We start from the raw sequence: 21,525 nt of genomic DNA on the forward strand, positions 1-21,525 counted from the left end.
AATGAAAGTTAAATTTTTATGAATTAAAAAAACAAAAATAAATATGAAAATATAAATAATTATTAATAATCAGCAGAATTACGAAAAATAATTTTTGAAAATCCCAATGCTTAAAAAGAAAAAAAATTTCACAAGTGTACTATATGAAAAAAGAAAAATTAATCCTATAGAAATAATAAAGAGTAAAAAAAAAAAGTTTAAAAATTCATTTCACTATATTAATACTCTAAGTCGATTTTTTTAGTGTAGTTATGTTATAAAGCTAGTGTAAGACATTTAAAAAAAATTATTTCTATTAATTAGAAAAATTAGTTCTTTTTATTTTTTTTTTCTTCAATAAATATATTAAAAAAAAGAACATGTGGATTTTATTGAAATAACAATAAATTCTTTTATAAATCAGTGACTCAAGAAAATTATACATAATATAAAAATAATAATTTAAAAGAAAAGGGAAAACAAAAGCATAATAAAAATAAGTGTGTATTAAAAAATAAAATTTCTTAATTACAAAAAAAAAAAAAGATTTATGAATGATTAAATATATAATTATTCAAAATTATTATAATATAAAATTAAAGTGAAGTTTATGAAAATATAATATTAACATGGAAAATAGACACACACACATATATGCGCACATAGTCGCAAGTGGAAAGTAAAAATTTAAAAACAAATGTATGTAAAGACAATACACACATATTTTATTCTTGTACAAGTGAATTAAGAAAAATAATAATATTTAAGTATTTTCTATTAAATATATATATTCTATAATTTTCACTACTATTAAGATTAATTTAAAAGAAACATTGAAAATACATAAGTATTTGAATTTTATATTCAACCAAATAATAAGTCAGTTATAATACCAACAAATGAAAAAGCGGTCAAACAACCCAACAATACGTAAGTAGTTTCTACATGATATTTCTGAAGAATAGATGGATACACATGAATTCTAATTTTCATTATTTCTATTTTTTCTGAATTATTTTTCTTCAAGTTAACATCATCATTTCCAATTACATTATTTAATTCCTATACAAAAAATAATTTTTTTTTTTAAGAATATATATTGATTTTTAAATATTTTCATAAGTATTAATCATAAAAATTTTAATAATTTAAAAATTTTTAATTAAATCATTTTAATATTTTAATAATAAAAATATATTTTAACTTAAATAAATAAAAAAATGTCACAACACAATAAGTAAATGAATTAGATAAGGATGCAACGATTTTTTAGACATATTAAAAATAAATATATATGTATTATATAGTTTCACGGTTTAATATATTTGAATAGATAAATGTTTATTTCATAATTTGTTTTTTATTTTTTTAATACCTCATAGTTAATAATTTCATCTTTTGTACTAAATTTTATGTTTGATTTTCTTAAAGAAATTCCTTTAATACTTTGTAAACTATTTCTTTCATTTACATTTTTCCTAATTATTTCACTATGCTTTTCTAAATTACCAGAAAAGGAACGATTCAAAGATTCATTCGTTCCATGCATATTTGAATTCAGTGATGTACTTTTGGGTTTTTCACATTTTAAGGTATCAAATTTATCTAGAGGATTTAGTTTTGTGTTTTTGGAAATATTAGATGCCTTGTTGAATTCATTATCTACACTCTTATCTTTTTCATTTGCATATTCTTCATTTCTTTCTAAGGGATTTCCAAATAAAAATATTGAGCATAAATGATCCAAATTTGTTTTATTGTCTATCATAATATTATTTGAATAAAAATGTTCATATTTTTTTGTATCTAAAATTTTACTTCTATGAAAAGCATTATAATAATATTTAACAGGGCTGATATTATCAATAATTTTAAAAGATTTTACATCAATATAATTAGCATCATCATCATCATCTTCACTAGAGGAATTTTCAGGATTTTCAGAATGCATTTTATTTGCTAATTCGCTATATATTTTTTCAATTTTTTTTATAACATCTGGTTTTTCAGTTTCTGGTGACAGCGAATGTTTCTCCAAATTTTCATTTTGTTTATCTACTAGTTTAATATTTTTATTGGATTCATTTTTTGTCTTATCTGTTGACTCAATAATGTATTCATCTATATCTTTACTAGATATATCTTCATTTTTATTTAATATATTTTTATCAAATGGAGAAAGTTCCAAATCTTTTTCATTTTTATTTTTGTATAGTTCTAATTCAGTTTCACATATTTCTCCATACAATTTAGATATATCTTTAAACTTGTAAGAAGTTTTATGTTTAGGAACTCCAATAGGTTTAGATAATTCTTTTGATTTTAATACTACATCATTTTGAGTTTTTATTGACACTTCATTTGAATTGACAATATTTCCTGTTGGTATTTCTAACCTTAGATCATTAACAATTTTAGCGTTATCCGTTCCTTCTTTAGTTATTTCCTCTTTTTTCATTTGATGACAATTTTGTTTTAAAGTATTTGATGATTTATAGTTATTATAATAATTATATATACAAGAATCGTTGCTTATTTTTTTGCGAAATTCATTAATTTGTTCTTTGTGTATCGCTTCTTTACTATTTCCTATAATCATGTCCCCATTTGCATGAAATGAAGATTTTAATTTTTTTCTTTGTCGAACAAATAATTTGTTATTTTCATACTTATTATTAGTATTATTGTTAATATTATTTTCTTTAATTAAATTCGATTCATTTAAAGTATCCATTTCTTTTTTTAATATACTATTACTCTGCGGTAGTAGAATCTTAGAAGATGAATAATCTTGACTATTAGAATCATTTAATTGTAAAGTATTATCTTTTTTAATACCTTTTTTATCTATAAAATTTTCTTCCTTTGCTTTTACACTTTCATCTTTTTGGAGTTTTGATGCACTATTTACTTGTGGAGAATATACATTTATATCATATTTATCATTTTGTAAATCGGACTTAGAATTATTGAGAGATATAATACATTCAGAATTATTATTTATAGATGGATGCATTTTTAAAATCTCTCTTTTTTTATCTATGCTATTGTATTTAGAAGGTAAATCATCAAAATAGCAAGTTTCTAACTTATCAATAACATTGTTTTGATTAATGGAAATGCTTTTATGTAAAAATTTTAAGTTGTTTAAATCATTTTCATTTGTTAATTCTTTCTTGTTCATTAAAATATTTTTTCTTAAGTTTTCTTTATTTGATTCAATAAGTTCTCTTTTTCTTAAAATTAAATCTTCTAAAAATTTTGTTTCAGGTATTTTATCTATTATTTTGTTATTTTCAGAATTATTTTTTATTAAAGAGAAAGAGTTATTACTCTTCTCATTTGAAATTGAATTGATTTTTATTTTTGTATTCTCACAATTTTCTAAAGAAGTTGTTTTATATGTATCATAAGATTTAATGCTTTGTAGATTGTGCATAATACTATCATTAGCATAGCAAAATGTATTTTCACTACGAAAGTCAACATTTCCTAAGGCTTCAAAAATAAATATTTTATCATTAGATTTATTACCATTTTTATTTAAAATACTATTAAAAGTATTTTTTTCATCATTTAAAGTTTGATTTATTACTGTGTCAAAAGAAATGTTAGTATTTTGCTCTTTATATTTTAAAGACTCTATATCTTTCATTAAATTATTATATTTTTCATTATTTTCTAATATCCTCGATATAGTACATTTATATTGAGATTTTAGCTTTTCTCTTTGGCGTGTAAAAACTTGTTTATGACATTCAAAACTACAGTTTTTTGTTATTGATTCATTTTCTTTATGTTCTATTTTAAGATCATTTACGTTATAATTTACAACTGAATCACTAAAATTTCTTTCATATTCTACACATGAATCAATTTTTTCATTTAATTTTTCTTTTTTAAAGTCATTTAGTTTATTTTTAAAGGAAGTTTCTTTTTCATCTTTTTCATATTTTATTTTATCTTTATTATTAATATTACTCTTTTCTTTTTTATTGTTGACTACTTTATTTTCATTTTCAAAATTATGTATATTTTCGCAGCTTTCGTTGTTCGTTTCGCTTACAAATTCATTATTACTTATTTTTATTTGATATTTCGGTATTTTTTCAGAAAAATATTTTTGATTAATATTCGTATGATCATTAGTGTAATTGATATTATCGTTTGAACTTAAATAATTTTTTTCATTGCTTTTATTAATTTTTTTTTCATTTTTTATTTCATTGTAAATCTCTTCATTTAATGAATTGCATTTTATATCCCTTGCAATATTCTCTAAGTTGCTATTGTTCTTTGACTCTATAGATGTGATATATTTTTTCTCTTTTAATGTTTCAAATTCTCTATTATTAACATAGTTTTCATTGGATAACTTCAAAGTTGGTTCATATTTTAAGTTATTTGCTACAGTAGAAGTTATGTTCCCATTTATAAATATGTTTGTATTCCCCTTATTAATATAATTTTTTTCTGATATATTTTCAATATCACGTTTAAATTTAAAATTTTTTCTTTCTTTTTCATTTTCATAATTACATTTTTTGTCTTTAAGAGACATATTAAGTTCATGATCTTCTTTTACATCGTTTTTTTCATTATGTGTTTTTTTTTCGTTTGAAGTTAATATTACTTTTTTTTCAATTTGTTCATTTGCTTTATTATAATATTCATTACATACTTTTATATTATTAGAAAATATTACTATTTTTTTTTTTTTATTTTGTTCAGTATAATCATCATGAATTTTTGCTTCATCTGAAAATTGTACACCTTTTTTTTTCTTTATTTCTTTATTTTGATCAACATATTTTGTATCTTCTTCAAATGATTTATATATAATATTTTTCGCATCATCTGTATTATTTACTTTTATCTCATCTACGAACATTACTTCCTTATCTTTTTTTACTTCATCAAAAAATATTATTCCTTTCTTCTTTTTTTCTTTATTTTGCTCACTTTTGTCGTCGCCATATATCTCAATTTCGTCTGAAAACATTAATTTTTTTTTTGTATTTAATTTTTCTTTTTGGTCAGTGGGATTTTTATTTTCAGAAAGTTGACAGAATTTCTCATTGTTCTTAGGATTTTTTTCTTCATTAATTATATTGGATTCACTGAAAAATGCCACCTTTTTTTTTTTTTTTTTTTCTTTTTTAGATTCATCAATATTTTTTGTATCTTCTTCAAATGATATAGGTACTTTTTTCACTTTTACTTTGTTCTCTTCAGAATATTCTTCTAATTCATCTGAAAACATCACTCCTTTTTTTTTTTTTTCTTTTTTTTCTTTTTTTTCTTGATTCATATTATTAATAATAGTTTCTTTTTTACTTTCGTTAAAATTATTATGATCTTTATTTTCATTAGTAAATATATTACTATTATTTATTGTTTTAAAATCATTTGAGCTTCTTTTCAAAGGAACATTGACTTCGTTACTATCATTAGAACCGTTTTTAAGTTTATATTCACCATTTACAAATTTAAAATAACTATCATTAGTTTCATAATTTATTGGTTCATTTTTATTTTCATAATAATCTAATGAATATTTTCTGTAATATTCTTTTGTTATATTGTTTTCATTTTCTTCTATCTGGTCATTTTTATCATTATCAATAAGATTATCAATTATATTTCCAAGTGCTCTTCTAATGTCTGTGCATGATGAAAACATTGTTTTTTTTCTGTTAACAATAGTATATTTTCTTAGGGGATTTTTACAAATATAATTGTTACTTTCACAAGCTGATATATATGCAAAGGCAGGTGATAAAAAATTACAAAAAAGACCGCAAATTAGACTTATATAATTAAATGTGTTTGAAAAAATAATACCATTCGAAAATATCCATGCAGACAAAAAAGGAGCTATACATCCCCAAAAAAAAGCTGATTTGTCAGAACATATGTCTAAATTCATTAAATCATAACGCATTGATATGGAACCTGTTATAACTTTGGGTGCTACAGCAACAAAATTAAAGATATATAAAACGGATGTATTAATTTTTTGAAAAGAATTATTTAAACAAAAAATTAAGCCAAATACAAAATAAAAAATGCTACTAAAAAGAGTAGTAAGCCAAATAGATTTAGAAACATTAACTTCATCAGTTATTTCATTGCCCCAAGATGGTATATTACTTACAAACCCATAAGAATCAATAAAATTAGCAAACGTTTTCCCCATACAATAAGTTTTTATTCCCTCTATCTTACTTATCATATAATATAAGTTTTTAAAAAAAAAATATTTATTTTTTCCATTTAATGATTTTCCTTTGTTTTGATAATATTTATCATAAAATTTATTTGTAAATTGGTAATTTTCTTTTTTTACAAAGGTTTCTTTTGTATATAATTCTTTAATTTTATATTTTGGAACTTTAGAATTTAGACTATTCCTTCTACTGTATATTTTATAGATAAAATAAAAATACTGGTTATTGGTCGTATTTTTAATTTTTAAATCATTAGAACAACGAAATAAAATAAAGTAAAAAATGTTGTTATGAAATACGTATGTCTTTTTTTTAAGTAAAGGGTTTAAGTAAAAAAAAGGGCAAATGTGTAAGTTTTCGAAATTTATTTCTTTTTTTTTGTTTGTTTGGGAATTTTCTAAGTTATCACTTTTTTTTATCTTTACACTATTTCCATTTTTATTTATTTTATCATAATAATCATTCCTGTAGGATTCTCTTGAGAAACTGAAATTTTCATATTCTCTCAGATTTATGCATTCATCAACAAATGGGTTTCTACATTGTTGAAACTTCTTTTTTAATTTATTAATTTCATTAAATCCTTGATAATGTTTAATTAAATCTGGCTCATGATTTATACTATTTAATATAAAATTGTTATATAATTTTAAATTGTTAATAGATTTAGGTGGATCAATATAATTTTGAGAAAGCAAATATATTGTTGAAGAAATGGATAAATATAAAAAAGAACTCATAAATATCATGAAAACAATATATTGATAATTTATAGTTTCTTCTAGACCTTTAGATGATAAATGTATGCATATAATTGCGTTAATGATGTATCCAATTGTAAATCCTGCTATAATTACAGTTTCATAATTCCCTGTACTTGAATAATAGTATCCATTAAAAATGGCATCTAAAAGAGTTAATGAACATTTCGTGATTTTTACTTCTGGGTAAACTTGAAACAATATAGTGTATCCAAATAATTTAATAATGAATATATCTATTATTTTTGATATAACAAGTATTCCGCATATATTATTACATATATTACCTAAATGATATAAGAATGAAACAAATCTATATTTTTCGTTTGACATAAAATACTTTATAACAGCACTATATTCAATTCTTTGCTCAAAATTTTTGTTTTTTGGTATCATAGTCATAGCTCTTAAAATCATTAAACTACAAAAAACGGCAACGGAACATACGAAAAAATTTCCAAATATTACTGGAATCCATCCTACTTCATCTATCAAACTTGGGATGTCAAATAAACCTATAAGAATGAAGAAGAAATTATTACTAAATAATTTTATGTTGTTATATTACTCGTTTATAATACAAAAGTTTATTTAATTAAAAGAAAAATTAAGTAATATACAATAATAATGGATCATAATTATATTTATTAAGAATTAGTAGCTAAAACGATATATAAATGTATCATTTAAATTTTTTTTTTATAGTACACAAATATATAAATATATAAATATTTTATACCTGATCCTATGCTTTGATTAAATAAGTATATAAATGAAGCAAAAGGTCCAATAGTTTTTGTATATTTCCAAGTTATTGTACGGAATCTTTTACGGCTCCTTACAAATTTTTGTTTGCTGTTTTTTTTATTAAAATTGAAGAGAGATATACTAGACAGCCATTTTATATTCATCTTCATAAAAAAAAATTCTTAATATATAAAATAAAATTAAATATAAAAAATATTATGGGACTTAATCATTATGAAAAAAACAAAAATATATAAATTTTTTATTTGAACATATTGAAATAATATTGCACCGAAATATATGAAGAAATAAAATAATAGCTAGAAAATGTAAAAAATAGTATTTATTGTAAGAGAAATAAAAAAAAATATATGTATATTTTGACTTGTGCACAATTCTATAGCTTTTGTGTGCGTGCAATATTTGTTACATAAAAATCTACACACTTTTGGTAAAAAAAAAAAAAATAAATAAATAAAAACTTTTATAAAATATTTTAGCTTAAACTATTTTTTTTTCAAATGTTTTAAGATTGAAGTAATTTTAAAACCGTAAGTTCGTCATTGTGTGCATTAATAAAAAATTAAGGCTTATAGATGTGCTTTTTCAGTTTGAGATAATTATTATTATAAAATATAACATACAATTATTTAAAATAAGGAGCAAAATTTTATGCTATATTTTTTATTTGACGAGAACATAAAAATAATTAAAATATATATAAATGATCTTCTATTTTTTGTTTATATAAATTATATATATTTTATTTTAATTGACTTCATTTTGCTTTATTTTACATTATTTTGATTTATTTTGCATTATTTTATTTTTATTTTTTTATTTTTTTTTTATACTATGAGCATGAATTTTTACTATTCGCAAGTTTCAATTAATCTTAGCAGTTTAAAAAAAAATGTAAAAAATAAAATTTTTATTTTATAATATTAATTAAAAAAGTTTTAAATTTATCATTATTTTTTAAAATAGAAAAATAAAGTAAATAAGTTTCAAGAAAAAGTGTTCAAACATTTTCCTCTTGATAGAAAAAAATTTATGTCGCACATGCTCTATGAAAAAAAAAATTTCCATACATCTGTTAAGAAAAGTACATTAAGCTTAATAGTAAGGATTAGTAAAATTTTGTATAATAAACTATATTTTCATAAATTTAGTGTAAAATATAATTTCCATATTTTACATTGAAATAGTATAATATAGTGTGAGGTATTAAAATTATATATTGAAAAAATAGAAATATGTTACTTTTCTTATGAATTTATGAAGACAAGTTTTTTTATCAGAGAATAAAAGGATAAGTAAAAAAAAAAAAAATGAAATACGAATAATTTCTTGTTAATAAAAATGAAATTTTTATATATTTGAACTTTTTATAAAACTTTTTTTTTTGTAAAATTATTAGAAAAAAGAAACTTTAAAGAAAGCAAAGTGAAAATTTTTATAGATATTAATGAAAAGTAATGTTTGAAAAATCTGAATATTTTATATTTTATTATATATGACACATAAGTTAATATAAAATTACTTTTAAAAGAATGACTGATTTAATTTATCATTTTAAATGGAAGTTGTTCAGCACCATATTTAATTAATTTTCTTAGATGCAAATAATTTTTATTCATTTTTTTTGATAATAACATTTTGCTAAAAAATTTTTTAAAATATCCATTAATGTTATACAAATATTATATTAATATTTACTATTTTACAGTTAATATTTGTCACAAATAATATTTTTATATTTATGAGTAAATGATTGTAATATGAATATTTCTAATTTATCATTTCTAATTTTTTTCTATCTTTTTATAAATTTATGGATATTTTTAATTATATATTAAATAAAATATGTCGACAGTAAAATCATAATAGCTGTATATATTTTTACTAAAATAATATTTGAGAAAAATTATATCATTGAATAAACTTTTCATTAAGAAGCAAAAATTGAAATGCTTTATATAGGATTTTTCATATCTTTTTATGTTTATTAAAAATTGTTTAAAAATTTTTTGTTCATATAATATTCTTAAAGAATTTTTCTTTTTCCTTTTTTTTTTTTGAGGTACAAATTCATAATTGATAAAGCTTTGTATTATATGATAGAAATACTATTTTAAAATAATTTTTTAATTTTAGAATAAATATTAATTTTAATTTTTGGGTAAGCATTTTAATTTAAAAATTATCGATGAAATAACTTGTGAAATATTAAAAAATATTATATTTAAAAAATTTTTTTATATTGTGAAAATATATGAGCTATTTATAAAATATATAATTTTTTTTTAAAATGTCATTTATGTTACAACATTTAAATAGCGGTTGGGCTGTTGATCAAGCTATATTAAATGAGGAAGAGAGATTGGTTTGTATTCGTTTTGGTCATGATTACGATCCTGATTGCATGAAAATGGACGAACTATTGTATAAGGTAGCAGAGGATATTAAAAATTTTTGTGTAATATATTTAGTAGATATAACCGAAGTTCCTGATTTTAATACAATGTATGAATTGTATGACCCTGTTTCCGTTATGTTTTTTTATCGTAATAAGCACATGATGATTGATTTAGGTACTGGTAATAATAATAAAATTAATTGGCCTATGAATAATAAACAAGAATTTATCGACATAGTTGAAACCATTTTTAGAGGTGCAAGAAAAGGAAGAGGTTTAGTTATATCACCTAAAGATTATTCAACTAAATATAAATATTAAATGATTTCTAAAAAAACATTTTTCTCAGTAAAATATCTAAAGAGAAAATTTTTTTTTTGAAGTATGCATTATAAATTGAATTATATGTATATATATACATGATTATACTTAATAATATAGCTATAAAATTATATTTTGTTATTAAAATAATTATTACTATTTAATTATGCTTTAAATATTAAGAATGTACTAGGTTTTTCATTTTTATATATATTTACTAATTTAACAGCTATAGTTTATAGAAAAATAAAGAAAATAAAAATAGATATATCTTATAAATTTGTTTAACCACATAATATTGAAGATAATTTCTTATGAATAATTCTTATTACATTAGAATTTTAAGTAACAAAAAAAAATTAAGAAATGTTTCTTTATGAGGGATATTTGTTATTTTATTTTATTTTACTTTATTTTTTTATATTAGATAATTAGAATTAATGCTCATTTATTTTTTATTATAAAAGAAACAAATTAACTGTATAAAATAAAAATAATGTAATTTAAACAAATTGTACTAATTCTTTTTTACATAATTCTTGTATTTATTAAGTTTTTTGTAATATTACTCTTAAAAAAAAAAAAATATATATATATAGCGTGTGTAAGGATTATAGGTTAATTTATAACGTCTTATTTTGAAAAAAGAAAACGTATGCATATATATAAATAAAGAAGGATAAAGAATTAATGATGCTTGAAGAGTATAGGAATTAATCAATACATATAAGGTTTTTTTTTTTTTATTTATTTTGATTATTATTTTAATTAAGAATATTCATACTTAAATAAAACTAAAACAAACATAAAACAAATATAAGATAAAACAAACATACAAAAAAAAAGAAAAAGAAAAGAAAAAATAAATAAATAGAAAGATATAATAAAGAAAAATTTCAAATGTTAGAAACATAAATATTGACAAAATTAAAAAAGGATAATAATAAGGGCATAACGTATAAAAATCACTAAAATATTTAAAAAGATGAAAAAGACTAGGAACTATGAAAAAAAGGAAGAAAAAATGAAAAAGGAAAAAGGAAACATTTAATTATATACAAAAATTAATTTGAAAATTAAAGAAAAAAATATAGAAAATTATCATTTGAAATATATTATTCCGAATTTTTTCTGGAAAAAAATACATTTTGATATATTTTTAACAAGATAAATATTTAAAAAAAAAAATAGAGAAAAAACAGTAAAAGGAAAATAAATAACTATATATTAGATAATATGTATTATTTTTTATTAGAATATTTCATTTCAATAGTTTATCAAAAGGATAATTTAACTAAAATATGTAGATATTATTTTCATGCGAATTTCACATGTTACACATATATTATAAAAGTAAACTTCAGAGACTTGTAATTTAATAAATTCTTTTTTGTTTTTTCCCCTCCTAATTCTCCTCTTTTCCTCTTTCTCATCTTCCTTTTTCTTTCCTTTTTTTCAATATGTTTTACTTTCTTTTTTTTTTGTTAGAATACTTAAATATTTCGTTCATAATTATTTTATATTAAACGCTTATGTGGCTAACTATATGTATAATTATTTTTTATTTAAAATTCTGGAATGATTTAATGGTTTAATACCTTTAAAAAAAAAAAAATTAATTTACTTATAATGTCAACCACTTCCCCTAATTTAAATTTATTGATGTTTTCAAAAATAACACAAAATAATTTTTATTAGCATTTCATGCTTATAATTTATAAATTATCAAATTGAATTGTATTAATTGTACATTGTCTTGAATATAATTTATAATTAATGCATATTATTCTAAATTTATTTTTTTAAATTTATATATATATATATATTTATTTATTTTGATTAAATTATTCATTTTTGTTAAGAAAATAAAATGAAGCAATTTCAAATAATAAGTCTTTGTTTACAGGTATATTATGTCGTATATACGATTTGTTTATTTTAATAACTTCATAAAAAATAATACAAATGTTTTGGTTTTCTTCCATAATATTTTTTTTTGAGAGAACAGAATTGGGATATATACTAACAATTTGATTTAATTTTATGATTTTAAGTTCATTTTTATTAACTGGTAAGGCAGAGTTAGTAAAAAATGCACTTATAATACATTTTTTAATATTAGATATTGATTCATGATTTTGAATGTTTGTAGAGGTAATTGGTAAATCAATTTTTTCACATATACTTGATAGTTGTGTTTTCACATCTTTTACTTTAATAAGAGTATGATATTGTAAAAAATGATCATAACAAAAAGAAGTAGAAAAGTTATTTTCTTCACATTGTTTAAAAATGTTTAAAAAAAGAAGAAAATCTCCGCCTCCTTCAATAGTAAACATTTTTTTAATATTTTCTGCTTCTTTTTCTTTTCCCTTCTGAACATAAAAAATATTATTTGCATGAGTTAACATGGACGTAATACTGAGTATTTCATCAACACAGTTATATTTTTCTGAAGCTGACAAAATCATTTTACTTGATTTTACATCAGTAGGAAATTCTGCCATTTTCCTCCCTGTTCTAGTTAAATTTCCTTCATCATTTAATGCACCTAATGAATAAAGAAGTTCCAGACCTTTAATAATAACAACAGGAGATGGAGGATCTAAAAAATCAAAATTAATTATATCATCCATACCTAAACTTTTTAATAATAAAATCATACTACTAACTTCGCAACGTTGAATTTCAGGTATAGAATTATCACTTAAATCAATATATGCTTTTTTTGTAAATAAACGAAAACATTTCCCATCTTGTTTTCTACCTGCTCTACCAGTTCTTTGATTTACTGATGCCTTAGAACAGGGTAAAGTAACTAAGGATTCTATACCTGAATTAGGGTTGTAAATTTTTTGTTTACATAGACCTGAATCTATCACGTAAACAATATTTTCTATGGTTATACTTGTTTCACATATATTTGTTGATAATATAATTTTTCTTCTTAATTTATATGTATTTAATTTGAAATCTTCATTATTTTTTTTATTATTTTCAGAAAAATTTTCTAAATTATTTTCTAAATTATTTTCTATTTCTTTATTATTACTACTATTATTATCTCCAGTATTATCACTATTTTTTCCATAATCTTCATCAGTGACATCTTCAAATATACGTGACTGTAGTTCTACAGGTAATGAAGAATATATAGGCAAAATAATTAGATTACGAAATTTCGGTGCAAGTTCGTTTAATTTATTTTCTAGTTCTTGTTGGACTAATTCAATTTCAAATTGTCCTGGTAAAAAAACTAAAATATCTCCTTTCGCTTGTGTTATATGAATTTGCAATATAGTAATTACAATGGCTGATAAGTAATTGCTTTCATTATTAATGGTATAATATATATCTACATTATATTTCCTACCTGGTACATAAAATATTGGTGCACAATTAAAATAAGTAGAAATTTTTTCTGCATCTAATGTAGCTGATGATATAACAATTCTTATATTTTCTCTGAAGTTGCATATATCTTTTACTATGGGTAAAATAACATCAGTATGCAGAGCTCTTTCGTGTGCTTCATCAATAATTAAAACAGATATATCTTCTAAGGTAGGATTATATAGTAATAAACGTAGAAACATTCCATCTGTCATATATATAATTTTTGTCGTTTCACTTGTTTTATTCTGAAATCTTATTACGTATCCAACTTCTTTTCCAACTTTGACATTCATTTCATCTGCTACTCTATTTGCTATAGCTATACATGCTATTCTTCTTGGTTGTGTGCAAATTATATTTCCATATAAATGGTATTTGCATTCATATAAATATTGAGTTAACTGAGTACTTTTTCCACTTCCTGTTTCTCCTACTAATATTAAAATTTTGTTATTCTTGATTGCTCTTAATATATCATATCTATAACTATATATGGGTAATTTTTTTCTTTCATCTATTATTTTTTTCATTTTTTTTTCTTTTCTCTTTTTAATATCTTCAAATAATTTTTGTAGCTCCTTTTCTTTATCATCAATTCCATACAAACTATCTAAATGCACAAATTCTACAACATCAGTTAATCCATTTTTATTAAGTTCTGAATCTTTTTTTTCAAAAGATGTTTTAGTGTCATACTTTTTTTTCTTTTTTTTGTCTGTTTCTTTTTCTTCTATTATTTCTTTTTTCTTTTTTTTTCCTTTTTCTTTGTTTAATTTATTATAATCAATCTCATCATATTTATTATTAATTTTTTCGTAAGTTTCAGTGTCTTCTTTATAACTACTTTTTTCATTATATCCTTTATCATTTTTTTTTTTTTTTTTTTTTGTTTTTTCTTCTGATATTTCTCTTTTTATACTTTTTCTATTTACTATATAATCATCAAAAATAAAATTGTTTTTTACATCTTCTTTAATAGCTCCAGAACCAAATTTTAAAATTCCTTTATTTATAATTTGTTGATCGTAATTGTATAAAGAAGGGTCTAATTTTTCTTCTTTTAAACCTAATTTGTTTTTATTATCATTACTTTCAAAATCTTCTTGAAAATAATAATAATCTTCTTGTAATTTTTCTCTTAACTTTATATTTTCTTTTGCTATATTATAAATTCTTTTGGAAAATTCCAATTCCTTTATTTCTTTTCCTTCTAATTTTATTGTACTATATAATAGTTCATCATCTAATAATTTTTTTGTTATATCTAGCTTTTCCTTTTCTCTTTCTTTTAAGTATTTTCTTCTTGCATCTTTTTTTAAATATTCAATATATTCTAAATTATTTTTTAATTTTTTGTTTCTCCCTTTCTGGCTTTCTAAATATAAAGAGTATGAATCATTTAATTTCAATTCTATCTCATTTTCTCCATCCGTTTTTATTTTTTTTTTTGATTCATCATCTTCTTCACATTCTAAAGATCTTTTATGAATATCATTCTTTTCCTTCATTTTGCCATCAAACAAAAATACTTAGATTAGTAGAAAAAAATAAAAAAAATATATATATATACATGTAATTATATATATATATATATTAATGTATAATAAAAGAATTTTATAAGTTTACATTTACAAAAAAAAAAAAAAAAAAGAATAATGAATTCAAATATTTTCTAGGTTGAGGTAAATTTTTAATAAAAAAAACAATAATTATGACTCTTTAAAAAAAAAAATATTTACATTAATTCATATTAAGAGTTCATATATCAAACAAATATAAAAATGAATAGTTTTAAAATCTTAAATTATTTCTGTTCTAATAATCGTTCAAAAAAATTATATATAGTATTAAAATTTAAAATAAAAAAAAAATAAAAAAAAAAAACCAAATAAAAATAAAATAAAATAAGTTATTGACACGCTTTAAAGAAAACGTGATCTAAAAGTGCCAGAAAATTAAAAGAAAAAAAAAAAAGAAAAAAGATATCCCATTAAATAACTTTTAATTAAAAGAAAAAGATATAATATATATTATTATAAAAATAATTTTTTCTCTACTTATTAGACGTAAATATGAAAAAAAATTTTAGAAGCATTATTGTTAAAAATGTATTATTAATATGAGAATATGAATTTATTTTCTTTCAAAAGTTTATATAATTACATTACTTACTCTTAAATTGTCAATTTTAATAAAAACGAAAAAGAAAAAAAAAAAATTAATAAATAATTAATAATGTATTAGAAAAATAGTTATATGAATAAAAAATATATCGTAAAAAAATTAAAATATATATTGAGATAATTGACATGTGTATTTTTATAAAAATAAGAGAATTGTGTATTTTTTTATTTTGGTATTTTTAATTCATGAAATTTTACTTTCTTAATTTATGGTTTGGTAAAGAATATATAAATAATATTAAATTTATACCTTCATTTCAAGATTATATGTTTTTCTTTAAATACGAAAAAAAATATTCATATTCAAACAATTTTGTATAATCTTTTTTTTGATGTATCTTTACCGATTAAAAATGAGTGTTAAACCTTTTTTCATAAGTAATTTTTATTTGAAAATTATAAAAAAGAATAAGTATTTAAAAATTATTATTTTTGTTTTACCTTTTTGAGTGTGTGCGTTTTTTTTTTTTTTTTTCTTTATATATGTAGAAAATGTATTATAGAAATAAAAATTAAAAAATCATAGAAAAAAAAAAAAATTATATATTTTTATAAAAAACAAAATGAATTATTGTACTGTATTGGCATGACTTAATAAAATAGTTTTTTTTATTTTTTGGATAATATTTGTTCATATTTCTTTTTTTTTAATTTTTATTATATAAACTATTCGTTTGCTTATATTATTAGTATGAACCCATCCATCTGTAATAAAAACCTTTGAAATGTCTTCTATTCTTATATTGTTTTTTTGTCCTATATTTGATGTATAAAAAAAAAAAATTTTAATAAATCAATACATGAATTTTAAAAATGTTTTTTGTATTTTTTACTTTTCTATAAATAAAATTATTTTTATTTAATATTTTTTAATGAAACCTGCAACGATCAACTCTTTGAGTTTTTTTACGAGGTCTTAACAAATGAAAAGGGGTAAAGAGCATCGGTATGATAATGTTTTTCAAATTAAATGGATTTTTAAAAAAAAAATTTAAATTCAATTTTAATATCATGATTTATTATAGATACAAAAATTATATGCTTTAGGAAATCTATTAAAGTCAAAAGAAAAAAAAAATATCACTTAAAATGGATATTCTTCACAATACACATTAATATATTTTAAAGAGAATTTTATAACATTTTTAAGTATGCAATGCTGAATTATTTTTTTGGTTTATGATTTTTTCTTTTTTGTAAAAATAAAATTTGTAAAAGAATAAAATTTTTTATTTTTAAATATAAGTAAAAAATTTTTAGAAGAAAAAAAAAAAAAAAGTTATAAATTATTAAAAGAATTTCTTTTTCTTTTAAAGGGACAAATTTTTTTAAATATTAATTGCACTGATATATTATTTTATGAATGTAAAAAAATGAAAATCGTTGAAAATATTAAATTCTATAATAAATATAATATCGTAACGAAAAAACATAAAAATAATGACAAATATTTCAATATATGTTTTTTATTTTATATATATATATATTTTTTTTTTTTGAGATTGTATTTAAGTTATAGTTATTTAAATAAAATTTTAAAATTAGAAAAAAAATATTTTTTTGAAGATATGACAAATTGAAAAGCATCTTCAATAGAAATGAGAAAAATGGTTTAATGTAATAGTTTCATTTTTGTCATAAAAGTTATTTTGTTAGAATATATGTATATTTTGAGTTTCCTCATAAAGATAAATTTTTTTTTTATATAAAAATATTATATAAAGAATAATTGTAAGGTTAAATATTATTATTTATTCAAAAGAGTATAAGAAAATAGTTATTTTGTATACTTATATATTTTTATTTTCACATTTTTATTAAAAATAAAATAAATCGAAATATTAAGATCGAATTGTATACTATTTGGATATTTTATAATATCAAATAAATAGAACATTTATTATTTTTTTTTGAACTTAAATTCTCACTTTTAAATGTTGAATAAAATTTTTTTGAGTATCTCCTATTTTTTTTTTTTATGAATATCCATTAAGGTCAAAAAAATATATACATATATATATATATATATATATAATGAAATCAAAGAATTTTTACATTAAAATTATAATAGGTATTTTACTAATGAATTATAGATAATCTTTTAATTAAAAGAATAATGAAGAAATAAATATTGGTATATTTAGAATATACATTAAAAAATAAAAAAAAATTTAGAAAACAAATTTTTTATATTTAATTTATTTTACAAAAATACTACTATGTTTTTAAATTGTACAAAATTAATGAATATATAAAATAAAAAAGAAATATTAAGATTTTCATTAAATTTTATAAGGAGAAGGTTAAAAAAGTTATCTGTATTATATTTTCTAACAATCAAAATAAGATTTAATTTTTTTTTTTTAAAAGAATACTTATTATTCACATTATAGTAGTATATTGAAAAAATAAGTAATTTCTTTCAGCTTTTACAAAATGATATCAAATAAAATTAGATTCTATGAATGCATATATATTTATAATATATGCACGTCAACTAAAATTTGTTTTTCTTTTTATAAGATAAAGAAATTCTTCTTATAATAAGTAAAAAGTTTATAACGTTAAGGAAATTAAAATTCTCTTTTAATTCTTTGTGAAATGTTGTGGATTTCATCTTAGCATTTTATACATTATATTTTTTTATATTTTCTTTACTTTATTTTAATGGTACTGATAAAGATGTTTATATTTAATTAAGTTTTTCTCTAATTAAATAAAAAAATAAGAATACATATATTCAATGTTTTTTTGAATTCTTTATTTTTTTTTCTATTATTTTTGGTTCAACTAATCATATAAATATGTATATACTTCATTTCAATTTATGCAAGCATGATAACAAAATTTATTATTTACTTTGAGTATTATAAATTTCTTAAAAAAATAGTGCGTATTTTTTGAAGTAAAAATAATACATTAATATATGTGTGAATATTTTTATTAATGATTACAATGTTTATAAATGAATTAATTTATCTAAATCTAAATAAATATACTTATGTTCATATTCTTTTCCTTTTTTTTTAAATATAAGCAAATATATATTAAATTTTTCAATGTACTATGAAATACATTAACTATTACAAAGTCTTTTTTTTTTTTATTAAATAAAGCCTAATGAACTATATAATATATAAAGAATTATCATATTATTCATTAAAAAAAGTATATAATTTATTACTATTAAATATATGTGAAAGGGTGTTCCTAAATCTTCAAATGAAAAATCTTATACTTCACATAAAATAACATTTTATTTATTACTTTTTTTTTAATATTTTACTTAAATTTTAAATTACGTAAAATTTTTTTTATTGATATTATAGTATTTAATTTCCTTTTTAATAATTATATTAATGTTAGATAAATTTTAACTGAAATATTTATGGAGTAAAATTGATACTTACGTTTTCTTCTTTTCTAATTAATTTCTACCTGTTATGTCAGAAATAGAAGATATGTAACTCATGCATTATTCTGTATTACATTCTATAAGGTAGTATAAGAAAGTGAATACATGGTTTCTTAATTGAAATACATGGAATATTTATTTTCTATAATAAGTATTTTGTATTTATTTCACTTTAGTTTTGCTATATTTTATTCATAAATTCTTCAAATTATCAATATGTAATAGAAAATAAATTTTAAGGAGTTATTTTTTTATAAGTGCAAATTAAAAAAAAAAGGAAAAAACTTACTATAGATGGATAATGAATAAAAAAAAAAAAAATATGTCGATTTAGTTTGAATAATATCCTTTTTTCTATTTAGGTGAAAATAATTTTTTTTTTTTTGATAAAGAGTATATATATACAACTTTAAGGCTGTAATGGTGAAAACATATACATAAAAAGTATGTGGTTTCATTTTTATGAAAATGTATGCATTTCATATTATTTTACTCTATGTATCGTATTTTTATATGCAAGTAATTTTATTTTAAATCATAGTTTGGTTTCTCTAAATTTAAAGAAAAAAATAATATATTCAAATAAGTAATTAGTTTATTCGCTAAAAATACTTTTTAAAGAATTATCTAACAGAAAATATGGAAAAAAATTGAGCTATATATATTTGATTATATATGTATTTATACTTAAAACAAATATATTTTCTTATTGAATGCATTTAATCTTCATTCGAGCAAAGTAACAGCTGCAAAATTTAATGAAAATAATCTATATTAAAAAATAAAAAAAGTAAATGAACAAATTACAAAAGTTTATGTAAAACTGATTCATAATAATTTTTATGTATGTACAGAATAATTTATTATTCTAATTTAAAAAAAAAAAAATTAAAAGAAGGAAATTTTCTTCTTAATACAAGGTATTATGTTTTTTATCTGTATGAAAATACTACATGTTACATTATACTCGTTTTGTTTATTTTATATAATTAATATATAGATTGTTATAAAAAACTACATTTAGCATGTATCATTTTAATATTTTTATAAAATATATATTATAATTATTTAAAAAAATATTAGTAGATGAAACTGTACATTTTGTATCAATTGCTTAAACTTATTAAGTGATTTAAAAATAAAAACCCAAACAAAAATATGTATGTTATTTTTATTTAGTATTATATGTATTTCTAAGTTTACATTTATATCATCGTGTTTTTCAATTTATTTTTTCCATAGCTAAAGCCTTATATTTTGTTACAAAAAGAAAATTGCATTTTTTTTTTTTTGTCTTTTTACTTTTTTATATTTGTAAAGCTTCAACTTAATGCATAAGATTTAAGAGAAATTATTAATTTATATATATATATATATTTATATCCAGAATTTATTTTTTATATTAGTTTACATGGCTACTTATTTTATAATGCGTATATAATAGTGGATAAATTTGAACATGATATAAAATTATTAAGTTGCATAAGTGTTGTTTATTTTTGAACACGATACATATTATTTTAAAATATTTGCAAATTTTTTTTTATCATTGTGATTATTTTTACTACATTGTTGTTTTTACAATTATGTTAAATTTATTTTTAATTAATTATTTTTTTTTTTTTTAAATTTATCGAATTACATTTGAATTATTAATAAACTGTTTTCTCATTAGTGTAATATACATATATGGCTTGTAAGTTTAAAATAAACTTATATATTTATATATATGCGAACATTTTATTTTATATAAATATACTTGTTTTGTTTTATGGTTTTTGTAGTACTTAATTCAAAATAAAACTTTATGAGATTGCTAAAAAAAAAAAGATTATTTTTAAAAGATAAAATTAAAAATTCATCAATAACTTAAAAAAAAATTAGTTTATAATTTCATTTTATTTTTATTGTTCTATTTTTTTAATTTTGTTTTGTTTGTGTTGTTTTATTATTCATTTTGTTCTATTTTTATTATTATTTTTGTAAATAATAATGAAAACACAAAATAGGAATATAAAAAGAGTTTTTTTTTTGTATTTATATTGAATTTTTAGAAAAGTTTTATTATAGAAAG

The 21,525-nt window shown here is 19.1% G+C and overlaps 4 protein-coding genes across 4 annotated transcripts; 1 reads left to right on the forward strand and 3 right to left on the reverse strand.

Annotated features, from left to right (window-relative positions):
- Positions 1-843: 843 nt before the first annotated feature.
- Positions 844-7,881, reverse strand: PRELSG_1447500 (amino acid transporter, putative; the record flags this gene model as incomplete). The annotated part of the gene is made up of 3 exons (XM_028679560.1): positions 844-1,041; positions 1,355-7,485; positions 7,710-7,881. 3 exons carry the CDS (start codon positions 7,879-7,881, stop codon positions 844-846), a joined length of 6,501 nt encoding a protein of 2,166 aa, XP_028535261.1.
- A 2,147-nt stretch (positions 7,882-10,028) lies between these two features.
- On the forward strand, positions 10,029-10,457 carry PRELSG_1447600 (mitosis protein dim1, putative; the record flags this gene model as incomplete). Its single annotated transcript, XM_028679561.1, has 1 exon — positions 10,029-10,457. One exon carries the CDS (start codon positions 10,029-10,031, stop codon positions 10,455-10,457), a length of 429 nt encoding a protein of 142 aa, XP_028535262.1.
- A 1,844-nt stretch (positions 10,458-12,301) lies between these two features.
- PRP2 (pre-mRNA-splicing factor ATP-dependent RNA helicase PRP2, putative) lies at positions 12,302-15,361 on the reverse strand (the record flags this gene model as incomplete). The annotated part of the gene is made up of 1 exon (XM_028679562.1): positions 12,302-15,361. The coding sequence occupies one exon, from the start codon at positions 15,359-15,361 to the stop codon at positions 12,302-12,304; it is 3,060 nt and encodes a 1,019-aa protein (XP_028535263.1).
- Positions 15,362-16,722: 1,361 nt separating this feature from the next.
- Positions 16,723-17,049, reverse strand: PRELSG_1447800 (conserved Plasmodium protein, unknown function; the record flags this gene model as incomplete). Its single annotated transcript, XM_028679563.1, has 2 exons — positions 16,723-16,792; positions 16,916-17,049. 2 exons carry the CDS (start codon positions 17,047-17,049, stop codon positions 16,723-16,725), a joined length of 204 nt encoding a protein of 67 aa, XP_028535264.1.
- Between the last annotated feature and the right edge of the window lie 4,476 nt (positions 17,050-21,525).

Source organism: Plasmodium relictum, assembly GCF_900005765.1.
Source record: "Plasmodium relictum strain SGS1 genome assembly, chromosome: 14".
In the NCBI taxonomy this organism is placed as follows: Eukaryota; Apicomplexa; class Aconoidasida; order Haemosporida; family Plasmodiidae; genus Plasmodium; species Plasmodium relictum.